Source organism: Protopterus annectens, chromosome 8.part0 (assembly GCF_019279795.1).
Source record: "Protopterus annectens isolate FY-2018-M chromosome 8.part0, PAN1.0, whole genome shotgun sequence".
Lineage (NCBI taxonomy): Eukaryota > Metazoa > Chordata > Ceratodontiformes > Protopteridae > Protopterus > Protopterus annectens.
This window is the reverse complement of record NC_056741.1, coordinates 53,097,352-53,125,298: the sequence shown is the minus strand read 5'-3', so window position 1 is coordinate 53,125,298 and position 27,947 is coordinate 53,097,352. Positions and strand designations below refer to the sequence as shown.

The 27,947-nt window shown below is 44.8% G+C and overlaps 1 protein-coding gene across 1 annotated transcript in view; it reads left to right on the top strand.

Annotated features, from left to right (window-relative positions):
* Nucleotides 1-27,711, top strand: part of TPI1 (triosephosphate isomerase 1) — a 36,375-nt gene extending 8,664 nt beyond the window's left edge. The window contains exons 5-7 of the mRNA XM_044079603.1: nucleotides 10,401-10,486; nucleotides 26,356-26,443; nucleotides 26,838-27,711. Coding sequence (XP_043935538.1) covers nucleotides 10,401-10,486; nucleotides 26,356-26,443; nucleotides 26,838-26,956 — 293 coding nt within the window. The 3' untranslated portion in view covers nucleotides 26,957-27,711. The remainder of the gene's footprint in view (nucleotides 1-10,400; nucleotides 10,487-26,355; nucleotides 26,444-26,837) is intronic.
* Nucleotides 27,712-27,947: the final 236 nt, after the last annotated feature.

The window sequence follows — 27,947 nt, the reverse complement described above, 5'->3', positions numbered from 1 at the left end:
AAATCAGGCTTTAAGAGATGTCAGTGTGGAAAGATGTCCATTAGTGATGACCACTCCTCCTGCGTCTACTGTCTTGGCCCTCTCCACTTGCCGGAAGACTGTTCCATTTGTCATTCCTTTAGTGGGTGGGTGATGCTGGAAAGACGCAGGAAGTTGGTTGACAAGAGGGTTGCTTAAACCCGAATTTCAAGAGGCCCTGGACACGGCTGAACAAGTGTCCAGGTATTCGAGTGTCGAGCCCAAGTCATCTGCTCCGAGCACCTCTTTCCAGATTCGGACGCTGGCTCCTATGACCTTGGTGCCAGGCGTCTAGTGCATGTATCTGAGACTCTGGTCTTGGCTCTGTGACTTCTTCGACCCATTCTTCGAGGCTGCTTTCCGACTCAGATGTGGACCGGGTGGTACAGAAGCTAATGGAGAACTCGGCTCTGTCCAAACTAATCGAGGTTTCGTCCCAGCTGGTTTCGAAACTCAAGACTATTCCTGTCCCCTCGACACTTCCTCCTCAGAGACCCGTCGAGTCATTCGAGTTGGGAATCGAAGAACCGATGATCGTAGAGCCTTCGGTGCCAAAGTCTCCAGTAGCACTATCGGCCCCGTTGACCTCTACTCCTTCGGAACCAGCCGGAGAGTCTCGGAGCCGAAGATCTTTCCTGGGTTCCGGGGGGGACAGTCTAACAGATGTCTGTTCCGACTCTTCCCCTTGGTGCCTCGGCTCAGATCAGTTCGGATCCGTCCCCTTGTGTCGGAGCCCATGGTCCCGATTCCGGAGAAACTACCATCTTCGGATCGGGTTGGATCCTCTGATCTGGGCACCAGTGCCTTCGACATCATGAGGAAGGTCTTGTCTGATCAGACACATACATAATCAGTCTCTTCTTCTCCTTCCCCAAAAGGACCGCGTTCTGCTTCTGTGCCTTCGGTCCCTACCAAGTGTCGAGACCCAATGCCTCAGACAGCCCCACAGGGCGACCCTGGTTCCTCGGATGCATCGTCAGAAGCCCCCGCTGAGGATGTTCCGGGGAAACGATTGTGCAAGAGGAGGCACATTGATTCCCCCCAGGAATCAATCTCTCACATCTGATACCGATTTGGATGAAGCAGAAAGGGTCCCCACGGTCCCCCTCTGAAGATGTCTTGTTTGCCAAAATTTTGGAAATCCTGAAACAGAGGGAAGACTGGCAAACCCTTACCCCTTCTGTGGATGAATCTGTCTTGCTGAAGGCATTTGGGGCTCAACCTTCTACCTCCTGGGTGACCCCGCCATGTGACTAACTCATGGATCTAATAGCCCGGCAGGCTTGGGAAACGCCCGATACAGTGGAACCAGTCCCCCCCCCCCCCCGCAAGCCAAACAAATACGTGACTGCCCCCCAGGACAAACCTTACCTTACAAAAGGAGTTCCCATGGATACTATGGTGGTGGCGGCGGCCACTACGAAGGAGATGTCTGAATCATCTTCTCTGCCCATCCCTTTAATAAGGATTCCAGGACAATGGACAGGTATGGGAAGCGCGTGTAGTTCTGCAACGTTTTCCATCCAATCGCTTAACTACCTTATGCATTTCACGCGTTTACAGAGATCTCATTAAGGAACTGGGAGATGCTCTCCAGGGAAACACAGATGCTGCTGTCGCCGAGAAAGTGACAGCGCAACTTAACACCCTAAATTCCATAGTGAACTCGTCCATGAGGAAATTCCATAGTGAACTCGTCCATGAGGCTTATTTCATACGCAGCCGAAGGGTCGAGTAGAGCGGCAGCTTCAGCGATCGCCCTAAGGAGGCAATCCTGGTTGCGCTTGTGCTCCTTTGCGGAAGCCTTCAAGTCTTCCTTTGCCAACGCCCCCTTTGGTGCCTCCTTGTTTGGGCCCAAAGTAAAGGAGACTCTCACGAGGTGTGAGCAAGAAGGGAAGACACTGTCTGCCGTAGGGGTCAGTTTTTCCACCCCATCTAGACCTTACCTCAAAAGGGCAACGAGGTGGAAAAATGTGGTTCCGAAAGACTCAAGGATCCTTTCAGCCTACCCAAAGTGAGGCCCCCTCCAGAGGCAGGGGGGGAAGAAATGGAAGACGCCACCTAGCCGGCAGAGGGGGTCCGCAAAATCAGGGCAACAGATACTTTCTCTGGAAAGCTCTTCCAGCACTCCTGAGTGCAGGACTGACTGTCCTACTCTGGAGGCAGTCTGGGGTCGCTTGGCTTTATACCCAGAGGCCTGGCTAAATCTTACATCAGATTCCTGGGTAAAAAGCATAGTTACCAGAGGCTACAACATTCCATTCATCAGAATGCCACCCAACCCCAAAAAGCTCCCAGACGTTCCACCCAGTCTGCGAGACAAGGCAACCATAGAGATAAGGTTGCTCAAACAGTCATCCAACCAGTCCAGGCGGACCAAATAGGATCCGGAACTTACTCAAGGTTCTTTTTAGTTCCAAAGAAAACCGGGGACTGGAGGCCAATTTTGGACCTCTGCAAACTAAATGCCTTCGTGAAAAAGGAAAAGTTCTGGATGGTCACGCTACAGTCAATCCTTCCTTTTCTGCAGGAGGGCGACTGGATGTGCTCTCTAGATCTCAAGACTCGTACTACCATATCAAGATGGCCAGGGCGTCCAGAGATCACCTGCGCCTCCGGCTGGGAGCCAGTCATTTCCAGTTTCGCGCTCTGCCCTTTGGTCTCGCCTCAGCCCCCAGGGTGTTCACCAAATGCATGGCAGTAGTAGCATCTCACCTGAGACGAAGGGGATTCCGGGTGTTTCCTCATCTAGACGACTGGCTCCTATCTGCCACCACCAAGTATCGTCTTATGCAAGCCAGGGATTACACAATCAGCCTCTGCTCCTCTCTAGGCATAGCGGTAAATTTTGGAAAGTGTCTTATCGCCGTCACAGCGTATCTTATTTATAGGAGCACAGCTAGACACTTCCCTGGCTCGAGTTACTCTTCCCCCCCCCACCAAGAGTATCAAACCTCGGATATCAAATTTCGGTCCTTCTCCAAAGCAAGAGAGTCCCTGCGCGACAAATATTAAGAGTACTAGGGTTGATGGCAGCCTCCCTTATTGTAGTCCCCTTAGGCAGGATGCATATGAGGATTCTTCAGTGGATGCTATTCGCTCAGTGGTCTTACCGACAGCTTCCACTATCTCACGAGATATTGATCACGAACTCTTGCGAAAAGGATCTCTTGTGGTGGATACGCAGTCAAGATCTAACACTAGGACGACCGTTTGTCTTACTCAGTCTGGTAGCAACTCTAACCACGGACACTTCCCTGATAGGGTGGGGGGGATTTTTTCAGGGACAAACAGTCCAAGGTCAATGGTCCAACTTGGAGTACAACCTGCACATCAATGTCCTAGAGCTGAGGGCAGTGTTCCTAGCTTTGCAACACTTTCACAATTCCTTACCTCAGGGAACAGTGACAGTTCAGACATACATGTCAGTAGTCTGGTACATAAGCAAGGGGGAACCAGGTCTTACCCGTTATGCAGAGAGGCCCTCAGAATTTGGCAATGGACAAAGTCCACCGGATGCTTTCTGATAGCAACGCACATCCCGGGGACATCCAACATAATCGCGGACAGGCTGAGCAGAGCTATCCTGTTCCCTCGAGTGGTCCCTCAATCTCAAGTGGCGGAAAAGATTTTCCGCAGATGGGGCCAGCCTTGCTGCGACCTGTTTGCATCCCCATTGAATGCCAAATGCAGAAGCTACTTTGCCCTGTTACCCCCTCTGGGGGGTGTCCCCAGGGACGCACTAGTATACGATTGGCCCCCGGGTCTCCTTTACGCCTTTCCTCCTGTTCCACTAATTCCCAAGTTCTTGCAGGAAGCCAAACGTCTGGAGAGGACCATAATACTGATAGCCCCATTCTGGCCTCGACAAATCTGGTTTCCCTTCCTTCAATCTCAAGTGGAGGTGGATTCTGGTCCCGGAGCCAGACCTGCTGACACATTCATTGGGAGTTCCTCATACCTTCCTCAAGTCCCTCAAACTGACAGCTTGGCTGCTCCGCTTCCCATCTTAGCCAGGGCAGATTTACTATCCCCTGCAGTACAACACATTATTGCATCTTCTCACAAACCATCTACAAGGAAATTGTACAACAGCAAATGGAACCGTTTTGCGTACTGGGCCTCCAAACAAGGTATAGATCCATCCGGGGCTCCAGTACACAAGATACTAGATTTCCTTACCACACTCTTTCTTTCAAGAAGTTGCATCAGCGTCCACAATAAGGGTACAGCTGGCTGCTATATCCAATTTTCATGTTAGTCGGGGAGATGGTTCTCATGTCCCACAGGCTTTGTAAAGCTTTTATGAAAGGTACTTTTCACCTCCGTCCCCCCTTTCGTAATCCAGTAGCCCCTTGGAATCTTAATCTCATGCTGTCAACTCATGTTGCCCCCATTCGAACTAGCCGCCACAACCCCATTAAAATTTCTGTCGTGGAAAACGCTCTTTCTGGTTGCCATCACTTCTGCCAGGAGACTTTCAGAGTTGCAGGCTCTATCTATCCAACCCCCGTACATGATTTTTCACCCAGATATAGTAACCTTGAGCACAAATCCGTCCTTCCTTCCGAAGGTTTGTTTGATTCAAAACGTCAATCAATCTATTGAACTACCTACCTTCAAAAACCACTCCAATAAGTTAGAATACATGCTGCACAAATTGGACGTCCACAGGCAGCTGAGATTTTACTTGCACAGGACAAAAGAATACAGAAAGTCAGACCAGCTATTTGTCTCATATGCTGACCAACGGAAAGGACAGGTGGTAACTAAGGTTACCTTATCCAAATGGCTCTCAGACTGCATAAATTTTGTATATGCTGAATCGAAACAACTCCCTTTCAAACCCAGAGCTCATTCTACAAGGGCGATCGCTACCTCTTTAGCCCATACCGCTAATTTGCCTTTAGATACCATTTGTGCAGCGGCAACTTGGGCAAAACCACATACTTTTATCGCCCACTATAAACTAGACAAACTCCAGGGATAGGGCGACGTTTGGTTCCACTGTACTCAGGAATGTTCTCCCTTGAGCCACCCGGGAAAAAGGAGCTAGGGACGCTACCCATGTGTAAGAACAAACAGCGAGATCGAACAATTTCACATTAAGAAGTTATGTTCTTACCATAATCCACGTGAATTGTTCATCTCGCCTTTTGTTCTTACATTTTCCCCCCTCCATCCCCCGTCCTGCGGTCTGGGAGAACGGGTTCGACTGAATTCTTGTTCAGTCTTCTCTAGACATTGTTAGCATTCAGCTTATTACTTATGCATTAGGAATGGCATCTTTTCTCCTTTATTTGATGGCAGGGTAACGGACAGTGTGTAGTGTTTGTTCTAAGTGTTTAGGACACAGTTTCTAGAGGGATTCTTCTGGTATAGCAAAGTAGATCTGAGGGGTTAGCACCTGAGGATTATGGGATATTACTGTGCCTCGAGCTTTCTCAAAGATGCAGAGCTGGTGATGTGACAGACTCGGAGAAGAGGATTGGCTCCGAACCCGTGTGTAAGAACAAAGGCGAGATGAGCAATTCACATGGAACGTTATGTAAGAACATAACTTCTTCTTTGCATATATCACCCAAATGTATCTCTAAAAACTGGTCAGAATAACACTACAGTGTCTGCTGCAGACTGCCCTGTGGTGGTAAAGGGATGGACCTCAATTGAAGCCCAGGCAACTTGGGTTTAGTTTTAACAAGTCCAAGCATCCCAAAGGTGCTACCTTTTTGGTAGCTGTCCTGCCCCAGGAAGGAGGGGTACAATTTGTAGGCAAACACTCTCCGTAATTTGAAAACCAGTGACAATATAGATGTATGCATATGTAATACAATCACAGGAGGTTACTAGGGTAATGGCCCTAGGGCCCTTATAAGCCTAGCCAAGTTCTACCCTTGTTTCCACGATCAGCACCCAATGTCCCTGTTCGAGTGACACTGGTGGAACCCCCGGAGTGAATTTAGTTATCTATCCAGTCGTCAATTAAGTTTGAAAGGCCAATGAGGTGCTCTGTTTGACATGAAGTGTGAGTCTGTTCTAAAAGTGTGGTAACTTCTGGGAGACAAATATGTCCCTCCAGCAGGTTCTATTAATGTCCCATACCAGGTTAAGGTCTCTAGAATGAATAATCAATTTGTGTACCATTTGACTTCCAGATATGCAGCATTTCTAATAAAGCCGGGTCAAATTGCCTTGTATGCAAGGCAGAGATCGCCTCTGAGTAATCCTGTATGAAGCAGAGTAATTTCAGACAGTCCACATAGGACAGGTGTTGAAGACCATGAATTTTCCTTTAGGACCCTTTATGGTTTCTGCAATTACTGCAGGTGCTTGAAAAGGTACATCCCAAAAGGGGTGTTTTACTCCAACTATTGGCCTGATGAGGGAAGAGTGCAGGGAGGCAATTTTATTTTTTTTTTCTGGAGGCAATGCCCTTACTTGTTAAATGAGCAATGTAGAATGCCCTTCTCACTGTATAGACATGATTAAAGGTAAGGTTGCTATCAACCTGTGTGCCCTGGTCTCTCACCAGAGTGCTTACTTACGGTGTTGTTGATTTCGTAGTTTTTGATGTGGTAGCAGGAACATTCCCTCTTACCGATATGGTAGTTTTTGATGTGGTAGCAGGAACATCCCCTCTTACCGAAAGGGATGATACATTTTTTGCATTGAGTTTAAGACCATGACTTTGGCAGCAATCATTTTAAGACCCACTTGTAGGATGTTAATATCATTTGGCTATTCTGTGACTGTTCTCAGTTTGTAGTCAGCTGCAGACCTTTGGTTTTTGCTTGTACTTCAGAGAAATAGATTCCAAACAGTAGCGGTCCAGGGACTGATACCTGTAGAATACCACTGGTTACAGGTCTGCTCTTGGAGGTGGATTTCCCGATCAGTGAGCCAGTTAACCCTTGTATTCAGTTGCTGATACCTAACTGGGTGAGTTTGTCAATGATGCCTGAGTGGTGGATAGTGTTAAAAGCCTTTGCTAAGTCTAGGTAGGTTGTATGCACAGATTTCCCCTCCTCCAGGGCCATGGTGACTATCTGGAAGAAATCCACCATGTTTAACAGGCATGATCTCCCTTTGACCAATCCAAATTGAAGACTAGTCAAGCTTGTAGGTCTATAGTTCTGGAGTCAGTGGAAGCATTCCCTTTGTGCAAGGGAATAACTGTGGCCAGTTTTCCATTCACCTGGGATGAAGCCAGTGCTTAGACTGATTGAAAAGAGTACCCAGTAGTGGTGCTATCTGGACTTTTCCTTTTAGGTTACCGATGTAACTAAAGAACGCCTTATGGTTGTCCTTAGTTGAGGAAACTGATTTGGATTCGTAGCTTGCTTTGGAGGGCTTCACTAAAGGTCTTATTTGCCGCTTTAAGCTGAGGAGGGATTGTTTCCAGTTTAGGGATTTTGCCCATCTTACTCTTAAACAGCGATTTTCTTATTTGCTTCTTATTGTAAAGCCTTTTAGCGGCAGTTGTCCACCAGACAGGGTTGCTGTTCCTTGAGCTTATTTAGGTCCCATCAGGTATGGCCGAATCACTGCAGTTATACGGGTGTCTGTATAAAGCATTGGTGTATAACTCTGCATAGTCGCCAGTTTCTTCTGAGGGGGAGGTTGCAATGAAGCTATATATACCATGTGCGGTGTATGTTGGAAGTTGGGTGGACAGTGCAAGCTTTTCCAAACGCCCTCTACAGCTGTCAGGATGGCAGTGTGCCAAGATGCCTTTATCTTTATGCATGCTTCCTGTAACTGCTTGCCATGTTTTGTGGTGCCCTAGTCTGAAGGAGAAAACCGGATGGATACTGGGGGAAAGTGAATGTAGTGGTAAGGATGGGTCTTCAGGACTCTGCTGATGGCAGTTAGCTATGGCTGGAGTGAACAACATTCTTCTAGTAAGAGGTCAATTCTTTGCAACAGCCAGTAGGTGCTAGGACAGCTCTGTACACAATTAGGCTGCTTCAGTCCCTCCCTCTGTTTTGATGTACCTGGCTGCTGTTCATATGATTTGTAGTGTGCCACCAACCCATTGGCTGTGTTTTATTTATCAAGGAGTAGATTTTGAGGGTAATTCTGGTCATATTTGAAGGATGCTAATATATCGTCCTGCCTAACCTGCAGGGTAGCTAATCTTAAGATTACTGAGGAAACAAAAGTAGAAAAATTCACTAAAGTTAAACTGCAGAATTCACGAAGATTCCCACCTGTCTGGGAACAAGCATTGCTTGTATACAAAAGAAACTTTAATGAAAAAGTTGACTTGAGCTGTGGATCTGCTACTCATTACAAAGCACCTGGCACTAGAATTACCCATTCGAAGGATATTGATCTTGTCTGTGACAAACATGTTGGAGGGTCGGGTATTTATCTCTGGTTACCCCTTCTCTGGAACAGACTTTCCTTTCGTGTGATCGAGCTCTTCCTAAGCCTGTTGAAATGCAGTTTGGACTAATGGATGGAAAATTGCAGATTCACCCCTGGCTTTGTTGCCTGCGTTTCTTGTGGAGCTACCCAAGGCACAGGTATATACCAAAGCTGTTCTAATCCCTGGGTATTGGTAATTTGGGGAAAATTGTGGCATGAATGGCTAGGCTGAAAAAGGCTCTAGAGAATTAGTCTAACCACCGATGAGTTCTTCCTTTTCACGTTGTTCTTGTATTTTGCATTTGGAGTGTCTGTTTGCTCAGTTCATGAGCAGGGGGATCTTGTTCAGATGAAACTTTAAAGCTGTTGGTTTAGGGCACGTGAACTTTCTTTTTTTTTTTTTCCTTATCTCTATTCATTTTTTCTCTGGCATTTTAACTATTGGAATAATTCCGTTAAATATACTAGGAGTTGAATTTAAAAACACTGAAGTACTTGCTGGTTTTTACTTTTCTATTCCTTAAATGCTTGTCTAATTGGGGGTTAAATTAAAAAAAAAAAAAAAAAAAACTTGAGATTGTCCTTCACCGTTTCCAGAGACTTCAAAAAATAAATGTCAGTTCTGTATGCTCTTCCATGGTGAAGAGCAGTGATTTATTTACAGTGGATATGTTGACATTTTTATGAATTCGTTATCCCATTCTGCCCAGCTTTCTGAGGTCCTGTCTTAGAGCTTTTTGTCCTGCACGACTGCTTTGGACTTCTAGACTAGCACCCAGAGCTTCTTGTCCTTGGCTGACAAAGTAGTTGGTTTTTTTTTTTTTGTTTTTTTTTTTTTTACTGTAGTAAATGGATGTGCCTTCGTTGAAGGTTGGACGTCAAGCTGGCACCTCGGCATTCGTGAAAATCTACTGCCAGTCATTAGTGTACCGGCGTTCCATTGTGGCGACCCCTACCCGGGAAAAGCCGAATGACGGACAAACAAGACTACCATTAATCTCCAGTGTCTCTTCTAGAGTTGATTATAGTTGGTCTGCTGATACTATGATCAAGTCTCGGAAAAGAATCGCCACTGTCGCTTGGCCAAGCCCATTGTACATGGGATGATTTGCTTTCCCAGAACCCCTCCTCCAGATTATGGCCAGTAGCCCCTTTGTGTTTTGTTGCCGGTCCCAGGTCGCTGGCATCTGTATAAATTTAATGCCTGAGACGTATTTATTTATATCATCCGTGTGGATAATTGTATCCTGTACCTAGACACACAGTCTGCCATAAATTAATAGTTATTTGTTACCCTCCACCAAGTTTCAGGGTTTGGACATGGAGGATTGATGGTGACCCCCCCCGTGGCTGGTGTCTTGGTTCATAAAACCAAGTCAGCAGGGGTGGGTGTGTTTGTATTTTAGTTCTAAACTCATCAAAAACCTAGCCAAAGTACATGCACCAATAACAGTGCAACTGGGGCCACAGCCTTTGTCTAAGGAACTTCATTATCCACTGCATTTTATAAACTGTGGGATAGGATACTGCTGGCTAAGCCAGAGTAATTTCTGCAGACCCTAGCACCTTATTGGTAATGACAGTTTACTGGTGTAGAACTGCTGCTATAATTGTTTAATGCTTGCTTGTGAAGCCATGTGGCAGGTACGTTTCTGCATACACAAATCAAATTTGTAAACCTGTTAAAGTAAAATGATCTGACCTTTTTGGATAATTATTGAATGGAATTTCCGAGTCAGTGTGGTTACCTGTTGAGACTACATAACTGATCACAGCATTGAACTTTCCACTGAAGCTTTGGCTTTAATCTCTGCTCCTTTAGTCTTCATGGGAATTTGGACAGTCTGAATTTCTCTACTTGATAAAATACTACTTTGTAGTCTTGGCTGTATTTTTGTTTCTGATGCAAGTTTTTAAGAGTGGACATGGGAGCAGGGGCACCTTTGTATGTCACTGATTTTAAACTCTGTTCTCACCCGCAGTGGTAACTTAATCTCTTCTTATCTTGAAAGCTCGTGTAAAGGATTGGGAACACGTTGTTCTGGCTTATGAACCAGTCTGGGCCATTGGAACTGGAAAAACTGCCACACCACAGCAGGTATGATCTAGGGGCTCTGCTCGTGGAGTTGCTTTTGTTTTGAGACTGTAATTTTTAACTTTTGCCCTGTTAAAACATTATATCTGCATTCTAAATTGTCTAATGTTACATTCTTATTCTTGCTGACTGTATATTGCCCAATGCCATTTGTCTGCCCTGCTGTGGGGAAACTTGAGGTATGTATTTGTAACTGTACTGTTTTCTCTTACTGGCCTTTTTGGCCAGACACAAGGGATAGTATCCCAAAGCATTTACTAACAGTAAGGTGTTCAGCCATTTTAGATTCTTGTAGGTCTATTATCTAATTATTTGCATCTTGGGAGTGTCCGTCCACCCCCCCCCCCCCCCCCAAAAAAAAAAAAAAAAATACTGTGTCATTGGATTTTGTTTGCAGTACAAAACTAAACAACCAGTTGCTCTGGTGATGGAACCCACAGCTTTTGGAATGGCTCTAGCATCTGAGGTGGGTGAGCGTTTTGACTTCAGTCTAGTTGGGATTTATAGATACTATACACAGAGTATTCTTAGAAATGTACAAGGCTCAAATGAAACCGGATTACCACAACAAAATCCAGCCTCAAGCCAGGCCTCTAGCTTTGAGGAAGTCCTGAATACAACCCTGGTAACTAAAGTTTGGTTTACTGGCTCAGATGGCTGTCACGGGCCTGAAACAGTTTTTTTTTTTTTTTTTACCTGCTCTGACGGCTGATGTCTTGGCAGGAAAGGATGGGCATTGTCCATTCTGTGAGTGGAGGAAAAGGGTGCATGTCCATGATGCGTGGAAGTGATCCTGATGAAGACCAGGGGAATTGAAGATCTGCCAAAGGTGGATGGGGTATCCTGACAATGTTCCCCTTTTGTTCAAATGATGTGCGGTTTACCACTGGGCAATCTTGACATATTGGAGTTCCTAATAAATGGGAAAATACCCAGTGCAATAGTATGATAGTCACAGGATGCCTGAATCTTCTCTCTGGCCTCTACTCTTAATGTAGCGAAAGTTGCTGGAAGTCAGGAAGGATAAGCAGTCCCAGCAAAAGAGGCACCATGGTCATCTGTGTCTTGCAGGTTGCAAAATGCTTTTAGTGCCACTGATGCCCTGCATTGCTTGTCTTGTGTGGCTACAGACCCCATTGAGGAATGAGGAGTTGCTGAATTGTGCAGTCTTTGGTAAAAGGCAGGCGGACTTGCTTGCCTTAGGTGGTCCTTGTATAGCTACAGTCCCTGAGTGTGCATATGTGAATCGCAGCTATAGAGAATTTGTACTCTGTGGAACATGCATGTCTAGCCAGTATTGCTCTGAGACGCTTCTGTAAGATGATGGTGCTATGGACAAGTGTGCATCACCCACCCAGATCTGTGAGCTGGCGTTTTGCATTCAGTTCTATCTCGTCTGACTTCTGCACCCACTGGGTCACTGATCTTTTGTAGGTTGTAGTGTGGACTCTACTACTAAGTGGCCAGTCTGACCACTTTGATACCAAAACTGTTTTCCATAAAGTGGCATTTGTTCCTGGGTACGTAATACATTATTGATCACTGAATGTTTAGCTAAGCTTCCAAATATCCTGGAAGTTTTTAGCTCTTGTGTGAATAACCCAGAAATGAGCAAGACATTTTATGTTGCCTCTGTCCATGAGGGACAAGGGTGCTTAAACCAGGAATGAATTTGCACTTATCCATTTGCCCGTATTACGTTTGAATAGAGTAAGAAAAGGAACTTTCTGGAGGAAGTCTATTCCAGGGAAGAGGTATTCTCAGATTCGTATTCCTCTGTTTCATTTGCTTAAGTTAGATCTCTTGTAGGTGTTGATGCCCATTTGGACTTGTGAATTTGCAATAGACAGGATAGGGTCTGAGTTTCTGTACATTAGGCAGAAATCCTCTCTCCCTCTCTTCTCAGTGTCTTGTAGGCTAACGTTTTTTGAGATTATCACGTTCATTTAGGGTCTGAGTTTCTGTAAATTAGGCAGAAATCCTCCCACCCTCTCTTCTCAGTGTCTTGTAGGCTAACGTTTTTTGAGATGATCACGTTCATTTAGGGTCTGAGTTTCTGTACATTAGGCAGAAATCCTCCCTCCCTCTCTTCTCCAGTGTCTTATAGGCTAACATTTTTTGAGATTATCACATTCATTTTGGATGTTTCTGAAATGACTGGTTTGGTGCTGTTACAAGCTGCTCTGTCAGCATTTTCATGTTGGAAATGTCTACTGAAGTGAACAGTACCTCTTTTATAAGCTATAGGAACAAGTCCTTCACTCTGTCCTGTAATACATTTAAATCCAAATGAGCTTTTTAACTCTGGGGTGGAGGCAGCAAGTCCTCATGTTGGGGCAGAGTCTTGTCGACTGCTGTCCGTTCCATGCTGCATACTATTTAAGGGGTGTCGACTGCTGTCCGTTCCATGCTGCATACTATTTAAGGGGTGTCGACTGCTGTCCGTTCCATGCTGCATACTATTAAGGGGTGTCGACTGCTGTCCGTTCCATGCTGCATACTATTTAAGGGGTGTCGACTGCTGTCCGTTCCATGCTGCATACTATTTAAGGGGTGTCGACTGCTGTCCGTTCCATGCTGCATACTATTTAAGGGGTGTCGACTGCTGTCCGTTCCATGCTGCATACTATTTAAGGGGTGGTGCTTATGAATGAAATTGTGAAAGCAATCCACTATTTGCATCAGACACTGTTACCATGGAATATGGCAGAGAACACCTTCACTGCAATGCATTCGTTCTCTAAGAGCTGAAGGAAGGAATGTACCTTGGATGCACCTTGTCACAAGTGGAAATTTGAACATAGTGAGTGCTTTCATCTCAGTCTTGAAACGTCATTGGACAACTGACTAGCAATCTCGTCGTCTAAAATGTAACTAATAAAAAGGCCACATTACTGACACCTGCGGTTTATTACTCTGCTTTACTAAACAAAGGTATCTAGGCATTCTTCTAGGTGATGCAGTCTCTTTTTATAATCTTGAAGATGTTCATCGTGTTTCACTGTTGCAGTCATGACTGTAGGGTTCTCCCCTACCGGCAGGCAGTCCTCGGTCGGCCAGAATCCCAAAGTCTGGGTCCGGCGTCGGCTGTTCAACCATGCTCGCTAACGTCAGAGCGCCAGGAGTATAAAGCTGACAGCCGACGTCATCTTCTCCATTCTTTCTTGCCGTGCGGTGATAGCAGTTTGCAAGTGCCGGTCGGCTGACTCCTGACTATTTTTTCTGAAACGTCAGTCCGAAGATTTTCTTCTCCACTCAAAGCTAAGTACCCCGTTGTGGAAACTTTTTTCTTGCTCCACTCCGATGTCAGAAAAAGTTAATAATTGTATTTCATGTGGGAAGCAAATACCTCATAAGGATTTTCATTCTTACTGTATTCCTTGCTTAGGCCCTGACCACGACGCAGCTAGTTGTCGGTTTTGTGCTAGATTCAATCAACGTACAATTAAGCGAAGGTACGATTTTGCTTTTCATTACTTCGGTAGGTGCTTTAATTACAAAATGTCATCTGATACGGTTCCGGCTACCTGAGTTCACAAACGTCACAAGGATAAAGACAGGCCTCAGAGGTCCAAATCTGATGATAGCGCACAAGCGGAGCCAGCTTCAGGTTCGGCCGTCAGTGAGGTGCTTTTGCAGCCCCTGTAGTCTGCCATTTCAGAACCGATGGCCGAAACGGACTCTCATGAGGAGCCAACCAGGCCTTTAAATATTTCTATTGCAGGACCATCAGACAATGCTCCTTCGGATGGGTCCGGAGCCGCTGTGCAGGGGTACCGGCTTTCGAAGGGGTTTTCAGGCCTACTCGGCTTCTAATAAAGACAAAGCCAAAGACTCCTTCCAAATCAAAGACTGCAACACAGGCCTCTTCTGAACCGGCTCCCAAGTCACAGAAACAGTTACTCAAGATGGAAGATTTACTTACTATGATTAGGGGTTCACATCCCCCTCCAGATAAAAGGCCAAGGCAGGATGTTTATTATGATTCCTCTGATCAGGCTTCTGTTTCTTCTTCTGACCAGGAATATTCTTTCCCTCCTTATGAGGATTCTGATGCTGAGGAATCCATTCCTTCAGCTTCTCCCCCAGAGGATTTCTCTTTTGGGGAAACTTTGCATGAAATGAGGGAACATTTCCACTGGGAAGGACAGGAGTATTCGGACTCTCTTCTTCCCCAACATAGACCCCTGGATATTCCTCCTGTTTTGGATGTTGTGGATGATGCCTTTTCGGAGGCTAACTTAACCCCTGACTATTTTCCTCCTGCTCCTGTTAAGCCTGCTAGATATTACAGGGTTCCTGATTCCCATCAGTTTTTATACAAGAACCCTTCTGCTGACCCTGAAACCATTTCTCAGGGTCCTTTCTCAGGATCCTAAGGGAGTCGAGGCTGCTTCTGCCAAAAATCCCATTCTTACTGAAAAGGATTCTCAATCCTTAAAAAGATGGGGCAAAAATGTGTACACTTCTACTACTTTGTTCATTAGGGCTTTAAACTGTCAGTTTCATATGCTGAAATACCAGCAATTTCTGTTTGTTTTAAAACAAAAGCTTACTTCCATTTCTGCCTGTGCAGATGATAAGGAATTACATGACTTATTGCATGCCACTGAACAAGTTGGGAAGCATGGTTTACACTGTGGATTTGATGCCTTGGAGGCGGCTTGTAGGGCTGCTGCCTCCGGCGCAGTCATTAGAAGGCATGCATGGCTAAAGGAACAAAATTTGCCTGAACAAGTAAAGGCTAAATTATTGGATGCTCCTGTTCAGCATAATGTTTTGTTTGGATCAAAAGCTGAAGAGGTGATTAAAAAGATGGAGGATAAGGCGAAATCCATGCAAACAGTTAAAGATTTCTTACAAGTACACCCACCTAGATTCAGCAGGAATTGGCCTTCAAAAAATTGGTCCTTTCCCACTTCAGACGCTCCAGAGGAAGGCCTCAAACACAAGCTTCTTATAGACCAAGACAGTGGACTGATTCCGCCCCTAGTGGAGGAGAGGACCGGTCACAAACTCAAAGGAAACAAACTCAATGACTCCCTGTTGGGCTACAGGAACTTCTTGCCTGAAAGCCCCTCTCGGAGGAAAACTCTCTTATCAAAATTGGACTCAAATAACCCAAGACAAGTGGGTTTTGGATGTGGTTTTAAGAGGTTACAAATTCCATTTTCGTACCTTGCCAAGGCCAAGCGGATGGCCAGACCTTCCAAAACATCAATGGACGGAGGCCTTAAACCAGGTGGAAGCTCTTTTGGCTATGAATGCCATAGAACTGGTTCCACTTTCAGAGATGGGACAAGGTTTTTACTCATAGGTTCATAGGCTCAAGGCTCTTTCTAGTCCCCAGGAAGCAAAACTCATGGAGACCCATTCTGGATCTGTCTGTCTTGAACACCTTTCTAGAGATTCCAAAATTCAAGATGCTTACTCTACAGCAGCTACTTCCAATGCTGTCCAAAGATGCATGGATGGTAACTTTGGATTTAAAGGAGGCATATTTACACATTCCCATCAGGCATGATCGCAGAAAATACCTCTGGTTCAAGGCCGGATCGAGGCACTTTCAATTCTCTGCGCTGCCCTTTGGATTGTCTACTGCGCCCAGGGTCTTCACCAAATGCCTGGCTCCAGTAGTAGCTTACTGCAGACTCAAGGGAATTCAAATTTACCCTTATCTGGATGATTGTCTAATTCAGGCAGACAGCAAGGATGTCTTACTCCAACATCTAGAATTTGTACAGACCCTCCTCAAGTTCCTGGGATTCTCTGTAAACAAAGTCAAATTTGACATCATCACAACAGATAACTTTTCTGGGTGCTCTTCTAAACACCACAACCCAGATGGCATTTCTGACATCCGAAAAACAATTACAGCTGGCTTCAACTTTCAAAACCTTGGCAACTTTAACTCAACTATCTGCAAGGAAATTCCTGCAGGCTTTGGGTTACATGGCCTCCTGCATCCTTCTCGTACCATATGCAAGACTGTACATGAGGAAAATACAGTGGTACCTAAAAAGTGTATGGTCTCAGCATTGCCACAGTTTAGACGTACTGATCTCCGTACTGATCTCCGTCCGTCCTTGCCTTCAAAAGGAATTTCTTTGGTGGTCGAGGGCATGTGCTCTAAACAAAGGGAAACCCTTCCGTCTGCCTCCTGCCACTCAGATTCTAACCACGGACGCCTCTGATTATGCTTGGGGAGCCCATTTTCAGGGCAACTGTCTGCAGGGCCTTTGGACAAAAGGATCAGAAGCACCTGCATATCAATTTAAAGGAAATGTTAGCCGTTCAGAAAGCTCTATTGGCCTTCAGGAATCTTTTACAACCAGAACAACTACTAATACGGACAGACAACACCACAGTTATGTGGTACATAAGCAAGGGGGATCTCATTCCTACCCTCTTTGCAGACTAGCCATGGATCTATGGAACACAGCTCTAGCTTGCAATCTGGATCTTCAAGCTCAGTTTCTACCAGGGAAACAAAACTTCTGGCAGTCTGAGCAGAAACCTTTCGGATCCACACGAGTGGATGCTGGACACCAAAATATTCAGGATGATAACAGCAGTCTGGGGATGTCCTCGCATAGACCTCTTTGCATCCCATCTCAATCATCAACTACAGAATTTTTGCACCAGGACTTTCCACAGAGAAGCTTGGAAAGAGGATGCCCTGTCATTCAGTTGGAGGAACCTCTCGGGATATGCCTTTCCGCCTCTTCCTCTTCTTCCACAGGTCTTATTGAAAATAAAACATGACAAGCCCAAGATGATTATCTTGCTGGCTCCAAATTGGCCTCAGCAGTTTTGGTATCCAACTCTAAAAACAACCTATGTCTGGAGCCCCCTTGGGTTTTACCTCCGTCTCCGAACCTTCTGTCCCAACGTCAGGGTCAGGTTCTACACACTCATGTCAGAACTCGCAGCCTGGTTAATCCAGGGCCTTTGGTTTCTTCTTTCCTACCCAAGCAGGTTATGGATGTCATTTTAGAAGCCAGACGTCTTAGCACTAGAAAATCTTACGCAGGAAAATGGAAAAGATTTTGTTCCTGGATGCAGGCTCAGGATTCTGATCCTCTTCCTAACATTACCTTAATTTTACTTTACTTGACAGATCCCTTACATAAGGGTCTCTCTTTCTCTTCCATTAAGATACATGCCTCTGCTATTTCTGCTCATTATAATACAGACCCTCCCATCTTTTCCCACCAGCTCATGAGACAGTTTCTCAGAGGAGCTAAGAACTTAAGACCTCCTAGATCTCCTCCCATTCCTGCTTGGGATCTCAACTATGTTTTGGAAAAACTAACCTTGCCTCCTTTTGAGCCTGCCGCTTCTTCTGACATCAAGTTTTTATCTTGGAAGACCGCTATCTTGTTAGTCTTAACCTCTGCCAGGAGAGTTTCAGAGTTACAAGCTCTTATGGCTGTGGAACCTTATATTATTTTTCATCAAGACAGGGTATCTTTGAGGACTAATCCTACCTTCATGCCTAAGGTGGCTTCCAAAGTGGCTTTAAATCAAACTGTCCACTTGCCAACCTTTTTCCCCACTCCTCAAAATAAAGGGGAAAGGATCTTGCATTCCTTGGATGTACACAAACAACTACGTTTTTACCTGGACAGAACCAAGGACATCAGAAAATCAGAACAATTGTTTGTTTCCTATGCTTCAAGTTCCCAAGGTAAAGCCATTTCAAAACGGACCATTTCTAAATAGATTGCTCATGGAATCAGATTGTTATTCACACCATGGAAAGCAAATCCCAGGGAGTATACGGACTCATTCCACCAGAGCTGCTGCCACTTCTGCGGCCTTCCTCAGGGGAGTTCCTACCAAAGACATTTTGGGAGCTGCAACTTGGAGTTCAGTGCATACTTTTTCTAAGCACTACAATCTACCTCTCTACTCTAAGTCTAGGGCAGGCTTTGCCTCTGCAGTCTTGAAGGGCCTTTTAGCCTCCCCTTCTCTGACCACCTCCCTTTCTTTCAGCTTTGGGATTCTACCCTACAGTCATGACTGCAACAGTGAAACACTATGAACATAGTACAGTTGTGTACACCTACCATAAATGTAGATGTTCGAGTGTCTTCACTGTTGCAGTCTGCGTTTCCCTCCCTCCCTCCTGTCCCCTCTTATTTTTACTTTTGTGTAGTTCCTTTTTTCACCATTCTTCTGAGGTGTATTTGCAAAGGTTATGGGACCTTTTTTAATTTTGGGACTCCTGACATCTGGGGCAAGAAAAACTGGAGAAGATGGTGTCGGCTGTCAGCTTTATACTCCTGGCACTCTGACGTCAGAGAGCTTGGTAGAACTTGCCGGCGCCGGACCCAGACTTTGGGATTCTGGCCGACCGAGGACTGCCTGCCGGCAGGGGAGAACCCTACAGTCATGACTGCAACAGTGAAGACACTCTTAACATCTACATTTATGGTAGGTGTACACAACTGTACTTTCACCTCTAAAGTTTTACACCAACACAAGTTAGCCTGCAATGTATCATATTCTGTCACAAGAGAATTGTATTCCTTCATAAGAAAAGTATGCTTGTCAATTGCCTTTTAATGTGTTAATGCCAAATCTAGGATATGGCTTGTCCCTCTCTGCATAAAGTGCAACTTTTTAATAAACAACTGATGAGACTTTGACTCCTTCACCTCAGTAGTTTAGAAAATCACTGCCATTTCGTACAAGGGGCAGATTACCTGATGATCATCGTGTTTCACTGTTGCAGTCATTACTCTTGGGTTATCCTGCTGGCAGGCTACCCGCAGTCGACCTGAATTCCAAAGTCTTGGTCCGGCGTCTGTTGCTGTCACCTCTTCCCTGACGTCAGTGTGCCAGGGGTATAAGATGCAGCCGACACAATTTTCTTCAGTCTTTCTTGCCACGTGGTAACTGCTTTTGCTTCGGGCAAGTGCCAGTCTGCCGACTCCTCTGAGATTTTCGAAATTGAATTCCAGATCCGAAGTCTTCAATAAAGCTAAGTACCCTGTTGGGGAAACTCGCTTTTTTTTTTTTTTTTTTTTTTTTCTTGCTCCAGTCCGATGTCAGAAAAAGTTATTGTATTTCTTGTGGGAAGCAAATACCTCCATAAGGATTTTCACTCTTACTGTATCCCTTGCCTAGGCTCTGACCACAATGTTGCTAGTTGTAGGTTTTGTGCTAGATTTAACCAACGTACTATTAAGCGTCTCTTCGATTTTGCTTTTCATTACTTTGGCCGAAGGTTTAACTACATAATGCCGTCGGAGTAGCCGACGACCGGAGTTCATAAAAAGCGCAGGGGAAAAAAGGCCAGGCATCCGAGGTCCAAAACCGACTATGAAGCCTCTTCTAGGCCAGTCGCCGGTTCTTAGTGAGGCGCTTTCGCAGCCCCTGACACCCGCTACCTCAGAGCCACAGGCTGCCTCCGACTCTCACGTGGAGACAGCTAGGCCTCTGGATACTCAAGGTATTGAGCCTTCGGAAAGTAATCCCTCAGATGGGTCCGGAGCCGCTGAGCAGGCATCTGCTTCTGAGGGTGTTTTCAGACCTACACAGCTTTATATCAAGCCAACTTCAGCATCAAAGACGAACCGTTTTAAAGACAAGAAAACAAGGACAGCATTCTCCACAGACTTCCATGCCTAAGAAACGGATGCTCAAAATGGCCGAAGACTTTGATCAGGGGCTCCCAACCCCCTCCTGATAAGAGGCCTAGGCAAGACACTGAATATGATTCCTCTGACTCCTCTTCAGAACAGGGATACTCTTTTCCTCCCTATGAGGATTCTGATGCTGAAGAATCCATTCCTTCAGCCTCTCCTCCTGAGGATTACTCATTTGGGGAAACCTTGCATACAATGAGGGAAAATTTCCACTGGGAGAGCCAAGATTATTCAGAGTCTAAGGAAAGGCTCAGACTTTCTTTTACTTCCTCAGCACAGACCTCTTGCTAGTCTTCCTGTTCTAGACATTGTAGATGTCTTTTCAGAGTCAGGCCTGTCTCCTGACTCTCCTCCCTCCTGCACCTGTTAAGCCTGACAGATACTACAGGGTTCCAGATTCTCATAAATTTCTATATAAAAACCCTGCTGCTGACCCAGAAACTATTTCACAGGGTCCCAAAGGGGTCAAAGCTGCTACTGCAAAAAACCCTGTCCCTTCAGATAGAGATTCTAGGGCACTGGACAGGTGGGGTCAGTTTCATATGCTTAAATATCAGCAATATTTAATGTGTTAAAACATTCTGAATTTGTCAACATTTAATGTGCTGAGAACAAGGAATTGCAGGATTTTTATTGCATGCAGCTGAACAAGTGGGAAAACATAGTTTGTAATGTGGTTATGATTCACTGGAGGCCTCTTGCAGGGCCGCTGTAACAGGCTCAGTCATTAGAAGGCATGCTTGGTTAAAAGAACAGACTCTGCCTGATCATGTTAAAGCAAAATTATTGGATGCTCCATTATAGCATGATACTTTGTTTGGTGTTAAGACAGAAGAGGTGTTGAAGAAAATGGAGGATAAAACTAAATCTATGCAGACAGTGAAGGATTTCTTACAGGTGCAGCCACCCAGATTTAGCAGGAAGTGGCCTTCTAAGAATTGGTTCTTTCCTGTGTCTCAACAGGCCACAGAGGCAGGTCTGCCTCTAGGGAGTCTGTATAACAGCCCCAGGGCTCATACAGACCCGAACAGTGGGGTGCTTCTACCTCCAAAAGCGGAGAAGACAAATCACAGCCATATAGGAAACAGCCCCAATGACTTCCTCTGCTAATGCCAAGCATTTATCTTTTGGCAGCACCTTTAGGGGGAAAGCTAGCACTTTTTTCACAAAATTGGCACATGATTACCCAGGACAAATGGGTCTTAAATATAGTCTCTCAGGGCTTACAGGTTCCACATTCACACCCTTCCAAAGGCAAAAGGCATGCCAGACCTGCCACACAATCGGTGAGCAAAGGCACAAAACCAAGTTTCATCCCTCATGGACATGAGGGCTATTCAGCCAGTGCCACAACAAGAGCAGGGACAAGGATTTTACTCAAGACTTTTCTTAGTACCAAGAAAGGACAAGGCGTGGATACGGATTCTGGACCGGTCTATACTTTTCTGGATGTTCCGAAATTCAAAATGTTGAGACTGCAGCATCTTTTGCCCATGCTGAGCAAAAAGGCTTGGCTTCTAACTTTGGACCTCGGAGGCATACCTGCATGTCCCATTCAGACAGTCTTGCAGAAGATACCTCAAGATTCATAGCTGGCTCAAAGCACTACCAATTCTTTGCACTGCCCTTTGGCTTATCTACTGCGCCCAGGGTCTTCACAAAATGCCTGGGACCAGTAATTGCATTTTGCAGACAAAAGGAATTCAAATATATCCCTACTTGGACGACTGCCTTATTCAAGCAGAGGACAAAGACATTCTACTAAAGCATCTGGCATTTGTAAAAAGATAACTAATTTGCCTAGGGTACACAGTAAATGAAAAGAAATCAAAACTAGTACCCTTTCAAGAGATGATAATCCTGGGTGCAAGCTTAAATACAACTGCCCAGATGGCTTATCTCACGCCAGACAAAGGCATCTGACTTCTTACTTCGAAAACAAAGACCCAGTTATCTGCAAGAAATTCTGCAGGCTCTGGGCTACATGGCCTCTTGCATTCTGCTAATTCCATATGCAAGACTGCATATGAGGAAACTACAATGGTACCTAAAAAGTGTTTGGACTCTACATTGCCACAGCCTGGAATAATTAATTTCACTCATTCCCTGCCTGCAACAGGAGTTTCGATGGTGGGCATAGGCCTAACAGATGCATCAGATTATGCCTGGGGGGCCCACTTGGCAGGAAAATGTATTCAGGACACATGGCCCCCAAGCCAAAGGCATCTACACATCAATCAAAAAGAGATGCTAGCTGTACAAAATGCCCTGACAGCCTTCAAGGACCTACTTCATCCAGGACAGCTGCCGATTTAGACTGACAACACCACAGTCATGTGGTACATAAACAAGCAGGGGGGCACACATTCCTACCCCCTCTGCAGACAAGCCTTGAATTTGTTGAACACAGCACTGACTTACCAAGTACACCTGCAAGCACAATTCCTGCCAGGAAAAACAAATGCTCTGGCAGACTAAGCAGAAACCTCATGGACCCTCACGAGTGGAAACTAGATCCACAAATCTTCAGCGTGATGACAAGGAAATGGAGACGCCCAGACATAGATCTTTTTGCATCCCCGCACAACTGCCAACTTCAGAGATTCTGCACAAGGACTTATCACAAGCATTGAAAGTGGATGCCCTGTCATTCAGATGGAACAACCTTACAGTATATGCCTTTCCTCCACTGCCTCTCCTTCCAAAGGTACTCCTAAAGGTCAGACGAGAGGCCACAAATGATACCGATAGGCCATGCCAACACTGGTACCCAATCCTAAGGAGCTTGTCCCAAGGCCCAGCCTGGACATTGCCTCAAATTCCTCATTTACTGACCCAACAAAACAGTCAGATCCTGCACAGCCATCTTGGAACTCTAAATCTAGCTGCATGGAGGATACTGTAACCATTCAGACTACACCTGTCTAAAGTGGTTATTGATGTCATTTTGAAGGCCAGGGGGCCCAACACCAGAAAATCTTATGCGGAAAAATGGAAGAGATTCTGTGCTTGGAACCAGGCACAAGGAATTGACATGCTTGTTCCAAATATTACTCAGATTTTACAATATCTGAGATACTGGACAAAGGCCTATCCTCATCAATTAAGATCCATGCCTGTGCCATTTCAGCTCATTACAATACAGACCCACCTATTTTTTCATATCCATTGCTTAGGCAATTCCTCAGGGGGGCCAAAAACATAAGACCTCAAAGGAGAGCACCAATACCTGTATGGGACCTCAATTTTGTCTTGGAAAAACTCATAATGCATCCTTTTGAGCCAGCCAATACAGCTGACATAAAATTATGGAAAACAACTGTGCTCCTAGCAATAACTTCAACAAGAACAGTCTGAGTTACAGGCATTAATGGCTGTGGAACCTTTTATCTTCCATGCAGACAGGGTTTCTCTAAGGGCAAACCCAACATTTATGCCTAAGGTAGTGTCCAGTGTGGCTCTTAACCAAACCATTTGCCTACTTTTTAACCAAACCATTTGCCTACTTTTTACCCAAACCCACAGAATTAAAGGGGAGAGACTTCTGCATTCTTTGGACATACACAGACAGCTACACTTCTACTTGGACAAAACGAAAACTTTCAGAAAGACTGAGCAACTTTGTGTCATATGCTGCAGGATCACAAGGATCAAAGCAGACCATTTCAAAATGGATAGGACACTGAATTCGTTTCTGCTATTCACAACATGGTAAAGACTCTCTGGCTGACACCAGCATACTCCAAAAGGGTCTCAGACAGATAACTGGTGCCAAAGTCTTGGCCTGAAGCTAAATGCATAGTCCTCCCCTTTGGAAAAAACAAAGTGCCCACAGACTACCACATAGGAGGTAACACATTAAGTATGGAGGAAGTAATTGGGGATTTTGGGACCCAAGTAGATAGTAATCTCTCCTTTGACAATCACGTTGCCAAAGTGATTAGAAAGACCTTCTATATAGCCCACCTCATCATGAAAGGTTTCGCATCTAGATCAAGTGAGGTCTTTGTGCCACTCTATTCATCACTCATCAGGCCCATAATTGAATACAATGCCCCAAGAAATCCCTTAGAGCTACACATTCTAGAGACTTAAAACCTGAGCACAGAAATAAATAGGACATGCTGGAGGGACAGATTCATATCCCAGAGACTCCCATAACTCGAACAAAATCCCAGTCCAGGTTAGGCAGAGCCCCTCACTGACCCTCTTCAAGAGAAATCTTGACGAGTGGATGGGAGATCGTAAGTATACTCCCAGGATCTCTTCTGGGTCCCTGTTAGACAGAGGCACAATAATCTAACCATAAAGGGACTATATTCTGTGACCTACAATTCATAGGCACACACTACAAATCTAAAAGGGTGGTGAAAGCCAAACACACTCTGGCTAGGCTTATAAATGCCCCAGGGCAGATAGGTTCATAGGATGATACTAGGCTATCCTACGAACCTGTGATGGTGTAAAGTTGGAGCACTTGACAGGAATGTGTTCACATATTCCAAACATTTAACAGGGCATAAAAGCAGCATGGATTTCTTGTCACTTCAAGTCTGAAGCTCCAATTTTCTTCTGGGGCTCCACGGAAAAAGCAACGTTTGGCCAGTTTTGTCCCCATAAACAATGTCATAAAATCTCACTTGGCAGCAAAACAAAATAGACCATCCTTCAAGCAGCTTTAACACAACTGCGGAGTACCACTAACCGATCCAGCTTGTCTGCATAGTGGGCAGATGAGCCGTGAGAGGAAACAATTTAATGCCCCCCTCCCCTTTAATCTGAAGTGAATGGCATTTGTTCCCCCCCCCCCCCAGGGTTTTAGTTTCACAGCAGTTATAAACTAAGATGCATTTAATAGTAGCGTTTGTAATTATAAGTAGATTTGTAGGCCTTGCTTTGCAAATTAAGAGAAGCAGAAGTGCCTAGAGGTTTTGCAGTATACCTAATGTCTGATGTTTTCATGTCTTATTTTGCAGTGCAGTGGCTAATTTTTGGCCTTCACTGCAGCCGATTTTTATAAATCTCTGCAGCCGCACCCTTGTGCTAGGCCGCAAGTGACATATCTGCATGCCTTGATTAAAAACTGATGTGGTGGTTTCTTTTGTAGTGCATCTGTCCTCAAAAGAAATCTACATCACCTGTGGTAAGACCCAGTGTCTTTTGAATTGGAATTCTGTGCTGAGTACTAAGAAACAGAATTCTAACACTGATATAAGTTCACAGTCCAGTTTTTTTTTTTTTTTTTTTTAGGAACTGAATAACACACGAGGTTATGAATCCATACTGTTCTGTAGTTTGGAGACGAGTTGTACCCTGCGGAGCTGATAGTCCTCGGTTAATCAAGGAGTTGTCTGCACATTAATGGATGCTGCAAGTTCAACTGCTTCAGTAGGAGTGTTTTTTGGTTTGGCTGCTGTTTTGTTGAACTTTCCTGCTACATAATTTCACCCCTGTGAAGTTGTCATAAGGAATGCGTTCTTGGTTATTTGCAAGTGATAGTTTCTACTGCAGAACTTAGTGAAGCAACGCTCAGTGTATCTGGACAGATTCCAGATAATCGTCTGATTTTTCTCGGCTGGGGCGACAGTCCTGTATTACTGTTTGCTGAACAGGGAGTTGTCCTGTGGGGCTGAAAAACACTAAGGCACAAGTGGAAAAAAATGCTGGCGTTTACAGTAGCAGATGTCCTTTGTAATTTTCATCATGCTAACTCAAACTCCTGTTTTGGCCATTTGACAAAGTCCACATTCGACATTTATGTTTCGAATAAATGTGCTTCAACATTTTGAAATGTCGACATTCTGATATAGACCCGTAGACAACTACTGGATGACAAACTGTTGCTTCTTATTGCAAAGGTACAAAGTCCCAGTGCCCATAAGGAGACCACCTGAATTTATGCGCAACACTAATCCAGCTGTAAAGATGGGGGGGTGTGGCTCTCTCCATTGCACTTCATCCAAAGAGTAATACTTTACTTCTTGGCACCTGCTAGTAATGGGTTTGTATTTTGTCCCTTCTTGCATCAGCAGGCCACAGAAGTGAACTGATTCGACTGGCTTTCAGTTGGTGAATTTGTCCTTTCTCTGTATCTTTAGATTTTATGATTTAAAGAAGCATTGAACTATGGGGGCTACCTTACTTGTCTGTCTGAAATGAGTTGGTATCTTGTATATCCATTGCAGCTAATACATTTTATCCTGCTGTCTCTTTCAGGCTCAAGAGGTGCACCATACACTGCGTGATTGGGTAAAGAAAAACGTATCCGAGGATGTGGCTAATAGTCTTCGCATCATTTATGGAGGTAAGTTGCTTGTTTTGCCCATTAAAAAAAAAAAAGTATACTTTCATCTCCTGCTTTCATCTGCTGAACTTGTGACTTTCATTTTCTGTATTTGGACCATAATCGCTATGCTTTTCTCATGTCTTAGCATCTGCATATTTATAAATGTCTCAATGTGCTGGGAGTTTTGACAGCAAGCCGGACCTGGGAAGAGTGGAGACATGTTCCTTTGGGGCCCAGGTGGATGGGTTTTCCAGTGGGGAGGGATTACATCCTTAAATGTAGAATTCAGAATTTTGTAGCAAGCTTTATAAGCATTTCTATTAAATGTGTCTAGGACAGTAACACTTTGTGTAGGTTTGTATGTTTAAAGTTTTGAGTGATTTTTTTCATCTGCAATGTTTGTTTATTTTAGGTTCAGTTACTGGCGCTAACTGTAAAGAACTGGCCTCCCAACCTGATGTTGATGGTTTCCTTGTTGGTGGAGCATCCTTGAAACCAGAATTTATTAACATCATTAATGCAAGACAGTGAAAACTTTGTGCAAAGCTGCAGGTGGGGTGAAGTGGGAACTGATCTGGTAGGCAGATGGAAGGATCATGTTGCTTTAAATTCTGTTTTTACTCAGGGTAGCAGAATGGGGCAATGCTGCTTACTGTCTAGCCCTGATATCACACCGCTAATTCTCTGCCATAGTTGTGCCCTTGTTGGATTTTTACAACTCTTCTGTTGGAGCTTGCATATTGTGGTATAATTTTTTGGGCCCATTGTGGGGAAAGAACCAGTTTTAAGGAGTGTACACTATACCTGGAAGATCAGCTGATGTGTCAAAGGCACAACAGGTCTGTGATGCATTTTAAATAGAAACGTTCCCATTTTGACTGGCTTTACAAGTATGTTAGAGAAGTAGTGAACAGATCAACACGGGGGGGGGGGACTGTTGTGTTTAATCAAGATCTTTGGGGGGTGGTATTTCATAGGTATGCACTGGAGGTTGGAGGATGCTTTTGGGAAACTTGCTGCATTTTGAACGTCCACCTCTAGTCTGGACCCTGTGGCTCCATGATTTAAAAGGATGAGTTCTGAAATGTCTATAGTCCTGCAACTACAGTAGAGGTAGTCCTAAACTCTCTCAGAAGTGTATTGTGGAAGATCCATGCTGTTGGAGACACCGCTGCTTTATCCAGTTGTAACCTTGTCCGTATACCATGTCCCACAGTCTAGTCTTAATCACCTGTGTTGTGAAAATTTCTTGACTGTTCTCTGTTAATAAACTATTCTGTTTCATGTGTCTGACTCTTTCTGTAGTACAAGAGTTATTTTTATGTTGTATGAGTCAGACTCCCATTTTGGATGGGAGAATTATCAGTGTGTGCGCCTATGCAGTTTGTAGTATGGGTTGTGATTTAGTATGGTCCCTTAAGAAGCGGATTTCTTGTCATGAAGAAAGTCCAAGTTCTTTTGAGTAGATTTCCAGTTCATATTTGGCCACACAGGACTTAGTTGTCCTGGTCACCACTAACTG